At 41.8% G+C, this 15,779-nt stretch overlaps 1 protein-coding gene across 1 annotated transcript in view; it reads left to right on the plus strand.

The window, feature by feature from the left end:
• The window catches only part of TMTC1 (transmembrane O-mannosyltransferase targeting cadherins 1), a 145,088-nt gene that overhangs the window by 7,480 nt on the left and 121,829 nt on the right, over window positions 1-15,779 (plus strand). Inside the window, exons 2-5 of the mRNA XM_032688578.1 lie at window positions 4,872-5,049; window positions 6,726-6,799; window positions 7,994-8,170; window positions 10,151-10,357. Coding sequence (XP_032544469.1) covers window positions 4,872-5,049; window positions 6,726-6,799; window positions 7,994-8,170; window positions 10,151-10,357 — 636 coding nt within the window. The remainder of the gene's footprint in view (window positions 1-4,871; window positions 5,050-6,725; window positions 6,800-7,993; window positions 8,171-10,150; window positions 10,358-15,779) is intronic.

The following is a 15,779-nucleotide window of genomic DNA, read 5'->3' on the forward strand; positions in this document are numbered from 1 at the left end:
ATTGGGTATTACTTTGCATAAAGTTTGCCATATATAACACACATTCAACAGGAAAAGAAGATCACAGGAAACTTAATGCATTCTTATGTTAAGATTAATTTATATAAATCTACATGTGAGCTTTCCTTTATAAAAACTGTAGGAGTTTTATGAGGTGTAGGATGCTCTGAGACTTTCCATTAAGTGTTACTTGCTATAACAAATTACCATTATTATCCTGTGCATTTCTGTTTCATAACATGTTGTGTTTCTCTGTTAGCATTTGAAAATCATAAAACAGATTAAACTAAACAAGAGCTACCCAGGGATAATAACGAAGTCTATAAAAAGAGAAACTTGCCAATTATAGTTTACAATATTATTAAATCATAAGAGGCCTTAAAAAGGGTTGAATGAGCCTTCGTGTGTACAAGTGGATGAAAAGCACTATATTAGAGCCCAGGAGTGCTGGTGATTATATACAGTCACTGGATATTTATGGGATTTGTCTCTTGCAGCATAGACCCCGCTGGTTCTGGGTCTGTGAGGATGAAGTCACTGAGTTCCACTCTATTTCCAGGCCCTCTCTGTAGGGAATTACTTACCCAGATGTGTCCCTGTCTGATGACTTATCTAGAGGAGGTGTGAATTCCTGTGGCTTGAGGGTAGCGTGGTCCCTGCTCTACAAATGCCATTCTTTGGGGTGGCTGTGCCAGTGGGATGGAGGGCTGGTGGTTAACTGTGGGTTCTGATAGATGTCACTTTTCTTTTAAGAGCCGGAATGATTTACCACTTCTGGAGAGCTGTTTTACAGGCTCTGCTCAGTGAACCTTCAACAGCTGGTGCCTGTGAAAGTCTCTTTCTGAGAGTGGAGCTGTGTAATTCCTTTTCCTAGAGTGGATGGTGAAGGAACGGAAAAGCTACTGTAGGTGGCAAAGCAAACTATGCTGCTGTTCCTGGAAAACGTCCATTAGCCTTAACAAAATCAAGGGATTTTTATGTTAGAGACATATTTCTTATTTTGGTATACCTCCTGCTTGGGCAGGTAGTTTTGGCAGTGCTCTGCTTTGGGTGTGACATGCTGAACCACACATGCTACAACACTTGGACACAAAGACAAGTGTTGGGACAAGAATCTTGGCTTGTGTACATGTTTCAGTGCACACTTCTCTCCCTGGTGGGGCACGTGATTGATGCTGAGATTTCTGCTATCAGTATTTATTTTGGTTGCAGCTTGGGTTATGCTCATCCGGTCTTTCGGAAGATACCTGTTAATGTCACCTAGCATGGAGAGGCTGCTCTTCTCCTCCTTTTTCTTGTGTCTTTTGAGGGCCTTTGTGTCTGAACTGCCATTTGCCATTTCCCAGGAGGCTTAGTGCACTCTTTGACTCCAGGGCCTCTTCCAGCAGAGGTGTTGAAGCAATGAAAAACTCTTCTTCTCCATGTATTTTGTGGGTGGCTCCCTTGAGGAAAGACCTCCTTGTCTGAGATGGTTGTGTCTCCTCTTTCAGATGTCTCTATTTTGAGGAGCACTATCACTTGCTCTATTCAGCCCCAAATCTTTAGAATGCTATTTGCAAACAGGTCTCTTGTTTGACAAGCAATCAGTTCAAAAAGCCTGGCCAGCCCAGCCCAAAGCATCTGCTCTCCTAGCTGTGTGCTCTACCAAGCCTGTAACACATACCTTACAAGCTCAGACAGATGTTATGATCTTCATGCAGAAGTGGCTAAGGTCTTCCAACCCACATGATCTGAATTTCCCTATTTCTGGACCAGTTTAAATATGGAAATACAAGGACAGCACCATCCTCACCCCCCTCCGACGGAGTACGGTTGTTGCTTGCCAGAACTTTTGTTCATGAACATTATGTTGGAGAAAGACCGTTTCTTCCTTAATTTTGAGATTCATATCTCTGTTTTACTTCCTTTGTTTACTGAGCTGTGTGTTGTGTATAATTGCTACATGCTGCTGCCAGTAAACAAAGACAAGGGTATTAAAGTTTAAGAAGGGAGAAGTAATTTTTTGTTTACTCATCCTCTCCTGGTCCCTTGGCCAGAAGTTGCTCCATAGTTCCTCTACTATGGAAAGCCAAATTTGCTCCACTGCAGGCTGCCTTTTTTCCCCCCCATGGGTATGTGAGTGTGCTGGGGAGCTCTTGTGACTTGAATTAGAGCTGTTTGGAGACCCAGATTTGCTCACCCATTTGACGTACAATAAATTCAACCACTGCTAATGTTTCAACATCATTCTGCTGGGACTGTTTCAGGACGAAAGAATGTTTCCTTTGTTGCCATGTGGCCTAATTTCTTATGACAAAGAGCTTTGGCAGCAAAAAAACACTGGTGTGAATATAGCACCTGCACACACTCATGTTTAGTGTTCATGGACCACCAAAGATGGTGTTTAAACCATACACTGAAGTATACTTGCAGTCTGGTTTTGGTGTTTATTGGAAGGCTTATCTGAATAACACGGTATCATTGTGTCTGTGTTTTGTTCTGCTTTTTTTTTAGTTTATACAAAAAATACACTGGGGAACAGCCAAGCTGCTCAGCTGATGCTCTTACAGAGCTGTTTTCAATAATTTACATCAGGTAACTCACAGCTTACAAGCCTCATTGACTTGATGTGTTCACCCTAAGAAGGGGCATGAGGAGCACACCCTGCCCTTGGGATAGGGGACCTGATGGGGGGCAGAAAGATTCCTTCCCTGTAAGGTTTTGCCTCTTCTGCCAGTAGAACTGTTTTGCAGGATGGGAAGTAATCAGGTATGTTCCATGAAGACTAATGATAGATTTTTTTCAAGGGTATTGTCAGATGTCATGGGTTTAGTGATTAGTTTTCACAACTTGACCAAATAAATAAATAAATGAGAATCTCTCACATTTTTGTGTGTAGGTACACATCACCTGATAGCCTGAGCACTTTGTCTTCACCGTCCTCACCTGCTGTACCTGCTTACTCCAGAAATCAGGTTACCAGAGCGCACTTTGGCGTTTGAGGGGGAATGATGGTGACAACTGTGCTCCGGCTGATTTACAGCCAGGAATGATTCACGGTTATAAAGAGCGTGTCCTGCAGGTGATCCCTGACATTGTGCACATCTGCAGGTGTCTCTGAGCAGGATCTTTGGCTCCTTTGGGATGGGGGGGAAGGGGGGGGCACTGTACTGCCCCTTGTTCCCCTCTGTGTGCTGAAAGCAAGGTTTAAGCCTGGGGGTTCCTGCTGCTGCAGTGTATTTGCAGCTGAAACTCTGGCTGGATGTCTGTTACTGCCATTCGTGGTGGTTTGTCATTCAGTGCTGGTAGAAATGAGGGAAAGTGATGGATGTTGCTGCCCTGAAATGGCTTGTAGGAAAAATGGGATAAAAAAAGAAAAAGCCCCAACTCTTCATGTATTCTTGAACCGCATAGTCTGATGTCTTGTCAAAATATAACTGCGTCAACCCATACTTCAAAGGGAAAGGTCAAGTCATTCTAAAAATCTCACTTTTTCTCAAACTTTCTGAGTTTCAGCTGTTGCCTCCACAAACACTCCAGTGGGAGCACAGCAGGAATGCACAAGTAAGGCTCCTGGTTCTGGTAAAGTTAGATTGGCCTGGAAACTGCAACCCAGGACAGCTAGCACTCTGTTGCTTATGAATAAGGAATGTAGAGAGTTATTTATAAAAAACATATGTTGTCTGGCCGTCACAGACCTCTCCACACCTCCTCTGTCTCACAAAAAAAACTAAGGTGTTTGCACAGTAGCAACAGCTCAGTGGCTTTGCTGTTGCGTCGTGTGTGTCATGGGAGACCTGGAGTCTCTGAGTAACAACAGGAAGGATTATTGACCCTATAGCATGTTTACATCTACATGCAAAATATTTAGATTGAGTTGTCTTTTTCCCTGGGTATCTTGTAGTTTTTTTAAAAAAAATGCCCTTTAGCATTAGTTAAGAGACATTTTCCCAAATTCCTTGTTCATATATGGAGTTTTCCCTAGACATAGACTCCATGTATATATGTGTGAGTATATATATATCTGTCCAAATGTACAGATGCTGTTAATACTAGAGAGAATTATCTGCAACTGCATCTAAGTCAAACTTGTCAGCAGCTGTTAAGCAAGCTGGCTGTAAAAAACAGTGACCAGAAAAATGTGTTAATACGTGCTGTCAAACAAATGTCATAACAGCTTGTTACATTTTATTTTTTGTTGTGATCGACACAGATAATGAACCCTAATTGTCTCATGGAATCTAGGGTCATGTTAGCTATCTTATCTTTACTGCCAATGTCCTTATAAAAATGATGGTCACTCTTAGATGAGCTTCTTTATGTAGTCCTCATGTCAGTAAAGCATTTAAATAAATGCTTAACCTTCAGTATGTGGAAGTATTCTGGAAGTTAAATGGGAATAAATGCCCCTGTAATGCTACGCAGATGCTCCAGTGCCTTACCAATCCCTGGCTGTTCCCAAGCACAAACATCTATTCCATAGTAGAAAATAACTACCTGTGTTGTAAAGCTGCCACGTGTCCAACAGGACTGCAGAAGGTGCCAGCAGGGAAATAGGACCAGTGCCATATTTCTGATGTTGGCCGGGGTTATTTGCTGCTAAGGAAGCCCAGGCATTGTCTCACTACAGTAAACTGTGCTGGGAGGGCACAAGCCTCTCCTATCTCCGTGTCAAGAAGGTTGCCAAATGCAACAACATATTATAATAATTGGGGAAGTGATTTCTCTTTAATCAGATAAACCAGGAGTTTAGAGCGATTTTCAGTAATTACTTGAGTAGCATATGTGTTAGAAGACTGCAAATCGGGCAAAAGGCATATTTTAGACTGTTTGAAAGATGTCCTGCTATTACAAGACCTCTCTGATCTAGTAATGGTTTTGTTTCCTTACAGATTAAACATATTGCTGGCTGGTATGAACCCCTTCTATTTCCACGCAGTGAATGTAATTTTACACTGTCTGGTGACTGTTGTGCTGATGTACACTTGTGACAAAGCTGTGTTCAAGGACTGTCGACTTGCTTTTGTCACGGCGCTGTTCTTTGCTGTGCATCCCATTCACACCGAGGCTGTAAGTATGTGGCACAAAAGCTAAAAATAAATTCATTCTTTAAAATTTTAATTTTTTTTAAGGAAACCTCTGAGTCATACAAAATATGGTACTTGAGATTTTTGCTGTGGAGGAGCAGAAGTGAGAATGTACTATATTTAAAGTAATTTGCAGGAGTCATTAAGAAAAACGTGTATTCATACTTGCAGTCTTTCTGCTCTGGCGCTAAATTCTAAATGATGGTCCTAATCAGCAATGCTGGGAATAAATGGACAGTCATGAGTCTTCTGAAACCAAAGACCTCAATGAGGCCGTGCTCTCCTGCTGGGACATTGTTACATGCCTTCAGTCATCTCCTGTAGTCATCAATTTAAGGGAGAAAAAGTGAAGGGAGCATTATTCTGGAGGAGCTCGCTCAGATAGAGGTGATCTGACCCATGGATTAATTTATATTGATTTCAATTAAAAGCCAGGAGTATCATCTTAGGAAAAAACACAACTTGTTAGCTTAATGAACGTCAGGATAAGTTTAGAGAGCAACAGCTCACATTGGACAGTTTTCTGTTCTTACAAGGAAACGTTTTAAGGCATAGTCATTCTAAAACTGCAGCCTGTTAACATGAGGAGACACTCCTGTAGCTAAAATGAGTCTTGCTGCCTTTGAGAAGGAAAGGCAATGTCCAGCTATCCGCACTTAAAAAAAGGAATGCACTCGTTAGCTGAGATCCCACTGACATCACCTGCTCTCATTACAAGCCTTTGTAAACGAGCGAGGGGGAAACGGCTGCTGCACCGAGAACTTTGGAGGAGAGATTACCTTAATAACAAAAAGCCACAAGCTTTACAGTTACTCCTTGTGCTGTGTTGTGTGCACTAATCAGCTAGGCTGCTTTTGATGATACAGCTTTTATACTATAAGGGAGATTTTAGAAGAGGCACTCTTTGAATTTATTTTTGTCTGGGTCAGAACTTTAAAAGGTTAAAAAAAATGCCAGAGCGCTGGATATGGCTTAATTATATAATCTCAAAAGGGGTGAAATTTCAAAGGGCCTTTTATTTGCTTTATGAGTGATTTTTAGATCTTTATGAAATAGGATATTTAAATAATTGTAAAAAAGAGTGCTTATACATTCTTCTTCATTATTCCCTTTTTTATGAAAAGATTTGGTTAATTAATATGTAGAAAAATCTCCCATAAACTCAGACTGTTCATAAAGAGAATAAATTATATATCACTGTATCCCTTTTTGGTGATAAAGTTCATTCAAATATTATTTATTAATTCATTCCTATATAATAAGTCTTTTCCAAAGAGTTACTGTTTCAGTAGTCTTTTTCTTTAACAAATATCAGTTCTTGGAATTGGATACATTTCTGATCTGAGCCTTATTATACAAAATTAAAACATATTCCTAAAATTGGCATTCTCTATGCAACTTTATTAATATTTTAATAAGAAAGTAAGGAATGACTTAGCTGTTGGCTTACTCATTTGTTTTACCAAGTGAGAAATGCAGCAGGCAAAACTGGACATATCCTACACTCTCCAAGTAACATTTTGCTGTAGTGAGGGAGGATAACACTGAAAGATAAAAAACTTAAAATAGTAGCAGTTAGCATGGATTGTTGAGGCAGTCACTGAGCGTTCATGCCTTTTTATGTATGTGTTTTTACATCTGTGCGTCTTTTCCTTTCAGGTAACAGGTATAGTAGGCAGAGCAGATGTCCTGGCCTGTCTACTCTTTCTGTTGGCTTTTCTCTCCTATAATAGGTATGTGGTAACATTGTGAGATTCTCTAATCTGAGGAGGGGACCAAAGGGAAACCTGTCAGTTTTCGGTTGTTGTTGGCTGAGGTGCTTCCCCCAGCACTGCTGCATGGAAGTGTCCTGGCCCCTGCTTTCACTACAGTGATGCTTATGAGAACAAATAAACATAAAACCAGAAGTCAGCATTTATAGTTCCCTTTTCCATTGACATTACAGCTGACCATACACCAGAGGATGATGTGTAGAGCTAAAAATTATAAAGAAATGTTTTCAACGGAAGACAAATTGCCTGTATGTAGAGTGAAGAACAGACAAATGCTTGCCTGCCCTTGAAATACATGCTATGACTGTAGGACTCTGAAATACCTGGTCTGGGGGAGTTAAAGATTGTGTCTAGACCATTAGTCATCCTTTTCAGATGAAAACTTGGCACTGTTTGCTGGTCTGTGTTTTAAAACTGTGACTGAACAAGTATAGATACAGAAATAGCTTACTTGGGTGAGGTTTCTGTGCCTTTTACATTATTTGCATTTAGAAATAACATTGTTTGCATTTAGAAATAGCACCGTGTCATCACGGCCACGGGGAAAAGCTGCATATATCCCTATGTACCTCTTGGCCTGTTTGCCACAAACCAACAATGCTGTTTTCATCAGAAGGTTTCAGTGGTGTAAAACTGGTAGTGACCCCACAGGAATCTGCCTGTTGATTTCAGTTCTTTCTTACCTTCTCCTCTCTGACACAGGCTTGCTGCCCAGTCTGTTAATGATTAGGACACATCTTTGATTCAGGGGAGCGTGGGTGGAATGGAGGAATTTTGCCTAGTGCTCTCTGTCACATAAGGAAAATTAAACATGTATGTTGTAGATGACACAAAGCAGGTGTTTTTCTGCCCTCACTGTCTTTGTACTTACTCTGCCTTCCTCTGACTGTTTCAAGTCCATTTCATTTTTCTGTTTGTCCTTTTTTTCCCCTCTTGTACACCAAGAATTCGAGCAGCTTCATTATTTGTGTTTTACTTTCCTGTTCTATGTCTAAACCTTTCTTCACTCATCAGCAAACAGTGTAGATTGTTCATGTCTTAACATGTTCATGTCAGCATCTCAGGAAATTAAGGAAGTGTCTCAGTATTTGTGTGAATGTAGTAAACATGAAAATAACAGAAGTTGAGATATTTTATGTCAATTCTATTTTTCAGGAGTGTGGATCAGCTTTATGTTGGGGAACATTTCCCTTCCACTGCCTCCCCATTCTTTTTGCTGCTTAGTTTATTCCTTGGGACGTGTGCAATGCTGGTGAAAGAAACTGGAGTCACTGTGTTTGGTGTGTGCTTGGTTTATGACTTCTTTTCCCTCTCCTACAACGGACTCAAACTGTAAGTAACCTGTTGTGCTCGCTATTCTTTTCAAGTGTTTCCACCTGTGAGTTCAAAATATATATTATTACATATAGTACTGGGGAAGATGGACTTGCCCTGCTGAATTAAATGGCACACATTTGACAAATTTGGAGGCACCAAGGTTTCATTCTGTGGGTTTTTTGTGGGTTTTTTTGAGGGGGAGGATGTTTGTTTTGTCTTTTTGTTTGTTGCTCTCTTGTGGTCTGAATAACTTCTGCTGGATACATAGACCAGATGTGAAGAATTGATCCAAAATGCTCTGGCAAGACTAACATTTATTTTTTCTGTGGGAGTTCTGACTGAAGCATCAACATCTTTAGATATCTCTGGCTTAACTCCTTTCATTAGCAATGCCTGCTTGACTGTTCAATCACAATGTCATGGGTTTAGAAATATCGTATGATGAGTAGTAGTAAAATCAGGTTTGATTTTTCTGTCCTTGCAGAACAGAAGAAGGGGGGAGATACCCATCCAGTTCTGGAATGGTTGGAATAATTAGCAGCTCTCAGCAGTCGCTGGAGAAAAATTAAAAACTTTGAAGTTTATACCCCCCACCCCCTCAGTGTCACAAATAACTATGCTATTTGCTATCTCCATTAGAAGTCAGAAGTCCTTTGTTTTATAGACTCTGAGTTTTTTATCTGTTTCTCTGCCAAAACATTTCTGGTGCAGATCTGTCAATGAGTGAATGTAAGAGTTTACTGCCACTGAGAATGGGAGGTCTTATTCCTGCTATAACTTCTTTTGTTCCCACCGGTGCTGCCCTGCCAGCTCTGGAACCTGCACACCCTGTGTGTGCTCGTGTATCTGGGTTATAAATAAACCAGGACACCATAAAAAAGGATACTGAATCATGTTTTCTGCCACAGTGAATTGAATCAGCTCCCAGAGGTGTTTGGGGAATGCCAGAGTTGGCACAATGCGAGAGCAGCAAATGTAGGGAGGAGAAGGACTCTGCTCTTTCAGGACCATCTGGCTTCCCTCCCATTTCAACCCTTTCTCTAGATCCTAATGGGGGATAGACCACGTTTTAGGCTCCCCTGCCCTTCCTCTGGCCCCTCTAGCAGCAATAGCAATCAGAGGGCAGGTATGATGGATCAGCAAAGGATTTCTCCTCTTTTGACTGCATAAGTAATTCATAATGGTGGGCAAGTAGCCAGGGAGATTTCTGGGGACTGACAGCCAGCACGCTTGTTAACACTTGCATTTACAGTCTGACAGGCATGTTCCAGGAGCTGCCTGGGTAAAGGGAACACAACTGTTAATTAATTGGTGGAAAATCTGTGCCTTCCACCTTCCAATAGGTTAACATTCCAGTGCGCTCTTCAAGTTATTTCTTTGCTTTAATGGCATCCAGTTGCCCAGATGTGGCACTACATAGCTTGTAGGAATGAAGTTCTGTAGTCCAGATGTGCTACATTTTCATATCTGCTCTGGTTCTGTGTATTGTGCACTCATCTGCTGTTTGTGCTGCTCAGGACATCTTTCCTGCATTTGACTTTAAGGGACAGCAAAAAAAGAAACAGCCTTCTATATGCTGCTCAAACTCAGCCCCTACTCCTTCCTCCAACCTGTACAGATTTGTTTTCTGTTTAAAAGAGGTGGAACATCAATTATTTTCTGAAGCAAAAAATTAGGAAGGGCATCATATTCTTCCTCACAGTGCTTCCCATCTTACCAGAGGTTCAGAGAACAGCTTGATACAGAAGTACTCATCTTCTGTTGCTGTTAAGTCTCTTCCTCTAGATCCACTTTGGAGCTAATAAATCCTGCTCTCCCAGCATGCAAAGACTTTGTCTTTTGGATTAAATAAAATGTCACCTCTTGCAGTTAGATATCTTGTTGTGCTGATTTCATAATGTTCAACTTTTTGATAAGTACAAGTGGGAAAAGAAAAATCCTTAAATCCTTTTCTTTCCCCTTCCCGTTTTCCCTTTTCTCTGCATGTGTAATCAGGAGAAATGGAGTGATCCACCAGAGACCTGCCCGGCAGCCCGTGGCTTCTCCCTCTGCCCCACTGCAGGTCCCCCTGGCCAGCCGGGAGAACGGGAAGCATCGCTTTGCTCACCGGGGCACCTGGAGCTCCTGCCACCCGGCATCACCTGAGGAGCAGCGGAGCGGTGGCCTTTCTGTGCCCAGCAGAGCCATGTGGGCCATTCGGAGGTACTGCTGGCTACCTGCAGCGGATCCTACCTTAAAATGTCAAGTCACTTTGTTTTAGCCATTTTTATCCTGAAATGCGCTGCAATATTTCTTATGCTACCAGGGAAGGAAGAGAGGAGAAGGTAGAAGGAATGTTCAGGGAAGAAAGGGGAGAGTATCTGAGGACTTTCCGTGTCCTGGAACTCTCTGTCCTAATATGGTACTGGCAGGCAATGCTTTTCTTCCCAGCTTCTCCATGGAGAAAGCAAAAACTGTCATGTTGTTTTGAATGTGAAGAGGGAGGAGTATGCACATGTATACAGTAATGCTTGAAGTGAGGTGAGTGCAGTGCAAGTAGCTTATTAAGGGATGTTGCTGTGTATCTATATGTATGTTTGTGGATATAATTTCTGCACATGTGTACACATACTTGTAGAATATGCCCATATTTTTATATATGTATATATGAAAGCAGAGGTGATGCTTACTTCTGCTTTATGCCTTAGAATGTGCATGAAACAGTGAGAGCTGGGCTCAGGCAATAACAGAAGGATTTTCCACTGGTCTCGTTCAGCAGTTCTTGGCATCTTCTTTGGGAAGGAAGGACTCCAGGGCCATGCTCTGGCACAAGAATAGCACTTGATTCCTTTATTCCTGTGAAACGGAGTTAGTAAGAGCATTTAAAGGGATATGATGCAGCAGCCACCCCATGGATCTGTGCCAGCACGTGGGGGTTTTTTTCCTTTTAGCCTTGACCTTTGTACAATATCCCTGGTAGCCCTTGCCCAGTTTGCCCTTTGTTGCTGACTTTTGGTTCTAACTACAAAGCACTCACAGTGTGATATAATTTGGAGACCTGTAATAATGTGTTGCCCTGCACTGCCTATTCCTTGGAGAAAGTGTTTTGTTCTTTATATAGATCAGGAATTACCTGCTGTGGTTCTCCCCATGTAGAACTCCTGAAGCCTGGGAAGGGGAATGTTTTATTCCCATGTAACACCCCTTAGTATGCATTTCAGTAGGAGCTGTTTGTTTGTTGTTGGTTTTGTTTGTTTTAAGTAATCGGGTTGCTGCATCAGTACTGATGGCATATAGGCATTACAGGAGATCTGTAACTTCTTGAATCAGTCTGTTTCCTCCACCTGTATTTCAGATGTCCAACCCACTTTAGAGCTTCTGTCCTGCAGATATTTTCCCTGATTGGTGTGACTTAGGGATGGTTGGGTTTTTAGTTCTGTTTTTAACAAGGAAGGCAGTGGGTTTGGTTGTGTTGCCTCTCCCTATGGGAATCTGTGACACGATAATGGCAAGGAAGTAAAGACTTTTTGGAATGGGTAAGTGGTAGATGCTCTGACACAGAGGCTCTTCTGGATGTTGGGAAGAGCTTTAAAGTTGTTTATTTCTTCTGCTGTATCCACAAATGAGTAGCAAAACTTGAAAGTGTGAGTGACCCTGGTGCCTTCTGATGTTCCAGACCAGAGTGGGCTGTCTAAGAGCCTCATTTAACATCTTGCCTCTGAAGTTTAAGACCTGGTGGGAAGGAGTAACCTGAGCACAGTGCTGAAGTTGTGATCCCTCCGCATTTCTCTCAGTGATTTTGTTCTCTTTGATACTTATATTTGTCTCCATTTTCCCTGATGAATACTATGATAGAATGGTTTAGGTTGGAAAAGACCTCTAGAATTATCGAGTCCAACTGTTACCGCAGTATTGCCAGGACAAACCCTAAACCATGTCCCCAAGTGACACCTCTACACATCTTTTAAGCACCTCCAACGATGGTGACTCCACTGCTTCCTTGGGCAGCCTGTTGACAACCCTTTCAGAGAAGATTTTTTTCTTAATATGCAATTTAAAACTTCCCTGGCACAACTTGAGGCTATTTCTTCTTGTCCTATTGCTTGTTAGTTGGGAGAATAGACTGACACCTACAATGGAGGGGGGTATCAATTCAAAACCATCTCCTGGCTTGCTTCATCTTCTTGTTCCTTGCTTCTTTTACTCCTGTTTCTTCCTTTCTTCCCGCTGCTCCTTTCTCCCAACCTTTGCTTTGTACTTTTTCAAGATACCCTCCTCTGCCCCAGCTTTTGGGAAGGTCCCTTTCTCACACCAAGGGGAAAGCCTCTGGTTTTCCAGCCTCTTCAGGAGAGGCCGCAGAAGTTGTGTTGGAGAGACTGCGCATGTGGGATGGCTTCAGAGACAACTCATCCACGCTGCCAGTTGGCATTTGCTTTTCGGCAGCTGCCTCTTCAAGTGTTGTGAAGGGTGTCTGCACATGGCAAATCAAGCTTGGCATGTACATAGCTGCTTTCTTTTTAAAAAGGGGCTCTCATGGTGTAAGCTGCTCAGCTTCTTTTCTCAAGTGACTGACTGTGTTCAACACACTTGCAACGACTTGTTGTGTGATGCTTTGTTGTGGAATGCCCAAAGTGGAGCTGGCTTGGTCCCAGTGGCTGAGAGGGAAGCCTGCTGCCACACGTGTGTGAGAGTGGTGTTTGAGAGCCCTGTGAGAAAGCCTCGTTGGGTTAATGGATACGGCTTTGGAAGAAACTTCCCTAAAACACTGTTGGCAACCACTAGTTTTTCCCTTGCTCTGAATTCCTGCTTCCTCTGAAGGCGGAGTAATGCTGGTTAACTTCTTGCTGTATGGAATGACAACCTCGTAGAGCCTAGGCAATTTGACCAGTGCCTGCTTGTCCAATGTCAGTGTCTGCTGGTCACTGACAAATAAGTGTGCTGCTACAGCATTTGTAATTTCAGGTGATCTCAGTTCTCACCACATGGACAGTGCTTGTGGTAGTGTGGAACAGTAAGGTTAAGTGTATCACAGCTCACTGTCCACTATCTGTGGATCACTAAGCTGTCATATGACTGTGGTCTTCTTATTGAATTCTTTGCTGAGTCCTCACTGGACAGATTAAAATAGTTGAAATACTTTCTGTACACAGTCTTTCTTCGGTGCTCTTGGCATATTATATGATAAGAAGTAGGAAGCACCCTTGCTGTAGATGAAAAAAGAAGAAAAAAAATGAAGTCGTTCTCAAGTCTGTGAGATTAATGACACAATTTTTCCTTGTAATTCACATCTGTCTGACTTGTGTAGGTCTTTTTCCATGGCAAAAGGGAGGGAGGGAAAGTTTTAAATATTTCAAAAGCTCCAAAGCTGGAGGGCAGATTTGGCACAGTGAATTAGCTTCAGGTACCTTATTTAATACACCAGATTACTAATTGTAAGGTCTTAATTAGAATAAAATAGTAGTACACTGATTAATCTATGCTTTTAAGTACTTATAAAGTGATCATTTCGGTTTCTCTTTAATAATAATTTATTATACATCTTCTTACTAGAGCTAACTGAAAAATGCAGGAAGATGTAATGAAGGAGTTAAGGGAATCAGTCTAATTAGCTGTAACTGGAGCTGGTTATGTAAATTCTTGGTGCAGAGAGGTTTTTGTTTTTTATTGTCACTTGCTCTTATCTTCAACTGTCCAGTGAATATGTGGGTTGCAGTCCTGGCTGCCTTGAGGAGTAAGGAATGAGTTAATCTGGATGAAATTGTAGGTTTTATCCCCACAGTTTATTGCAATTTTGGGGAATGCTGGCATGTGCTACTGAAACGAGGTAACTAGAATCTCTTTGGGGTTTGATCAACCTCCATAGGTTTTAAAATCTGAAAGAAGGTTGTGGCCATATGTGCCCTCCCATATGACAGAAATGGAGAAGGGCAGATGAGAACTTTCACATCAGGCTTGTACTTCTGTTTGGGATAAGGCCTCAGTGCTTTCACTGTGATGGTGCAATGTAAATATATGGGCCCTGCTAAAAAGCAGTATCAATACCAACACCTCATTGCTCACCACAGCAGTACTCTGTCAGATCCATGATCACATTTGATAAGGATTATATATATGCATAAAAAACAAGCTGTCACAGTGCCTTGTGGGAGTTGTGTCCATTGGTATTGTCACATTCTCTTTTTCATGATTTGAACTCACTGAAAACGGAGATCTATTTTTTGACCTTTTCAGTTTTTTTAGTTAGCTGTAGTCCTGTCATGTCATATGTGCCTCACACTCAGCATTGCTAGATGCTGTCCAGCCTGTGAACACCCTCGTAGCACCTAATCACTCTGAGCGTTTTGAGCTTTGCAAATGAGCCTGCGGTGGGCTCACAGTCAAAGCTTCTTGAAAAACAGGACTTCACAATAGCTTGCATACTTTTGAAACTGAAATATGTTTCTCTTTGGTGTCCTATGAGCTCGTTTTTGTTGCATCTGCTTTCTGTGGTGACTTAGCTGGAGAGACTCTTCCCTTGGAACAGATAATAGACTGTTTTTTAATGTTTTCTATGTATACGAACTGTTGCATTAGTTTTTTAAGGGTTACTTTCATGTATTTATTTTACTTGAAATTTTTTTGCTAAGTTACAGAAGAAGCAGGTGTACTTGGAGCTGTGCCCAACAGTATCACTTTAGATCTGTGTGTGTGCAAAAGAGAGTGAGGGAGCTCACTGCTCGTTAGCTCTGTGGGATCCAGGCTCAAGACCCCATTGATCCAAAATTCAATGAAATCCTTAAGGCTATAGCAGGGATAAATATTATCTGATCACTAAACCGGCAGCTAAACAACTAAACTGTTGTTTCCTTTTACAGTAGCAAGGGAAGGAAAATATAAATGCTGTACAGAACGTGGTGCATTCCAGGGATGGCTGTGCTGGCCCAAGGATTGATAGACTATGAGGGAAAATATGTTGAGGTCATAATGTATCTTCCCTGAGTCCCTGCACAGCGTGCGTGGTCAGTGTTTGAGCTGAAACAGATGCCGTTCTTTGGGATGAAGGAAGAGCAAAGGGAGAGGGGCGGGAAAGCACTGGCACACAACATGTGACTACGTAGCAGTTCCCTGGTGCTGACTTGGCTTCTCCTCGCTGGGTGCTTCTATTTCCAAGTCTTTTGTAGCAATGATGTTTTAATTTTTTTTTAAACTAATGTGATAGCACATTTCTGCTTTAACATGAAGTTGCTGTTCAAAAAGCAGAAAAGCCTCAGCTGCATTTCTGATGCTTTCCCTTGCCACACAGTGCAGTGCTACGTCCTAGATTTGTAACTGATGTGGGCAGAGTAGTGTGACCAGTTTCCCAGATGTGGGATTTCATGTGTGCTAACTTTACTTTTTCTTGAATTTGTTAGAGGGTGTTTTATAGGAAGCTGTGGCTGAGGATATGAAGCTGCCTGGATTATAGAAGTGCAAGGAAGACACTTTCTGTTAAATGTGGTACAACTTGTTTAAACTTCAGTAAATTGTTTGTAGTTGCACTTACACACTCTGGAAGTCAGTGGTGGTTGTGTTCCTATGCAAAGCACAGCAGTAAAAAGCATTGTGTGCCTCTGAGCAAACAATAAGGTAACTATTATTTTATACATTTGCTCCTGACCAAAAGAAA

Source organism: Chiroxiphia lanceolata, chromosome 5, assembly GCF_009829145.1.
Source record: "Chiroxiphia lanceolata isolate bChiLan1 chromosome 5, bChiLan1.pri, whole genome shotgun sequence".
Classification (NCBI taxonomy): domain Eukaryota; kingdom Metazoa; phylum Chordata; class Aves; order Passeriformes; family Pipridae; genus Chiroxiphia; species Chiroxiphia lanceolata.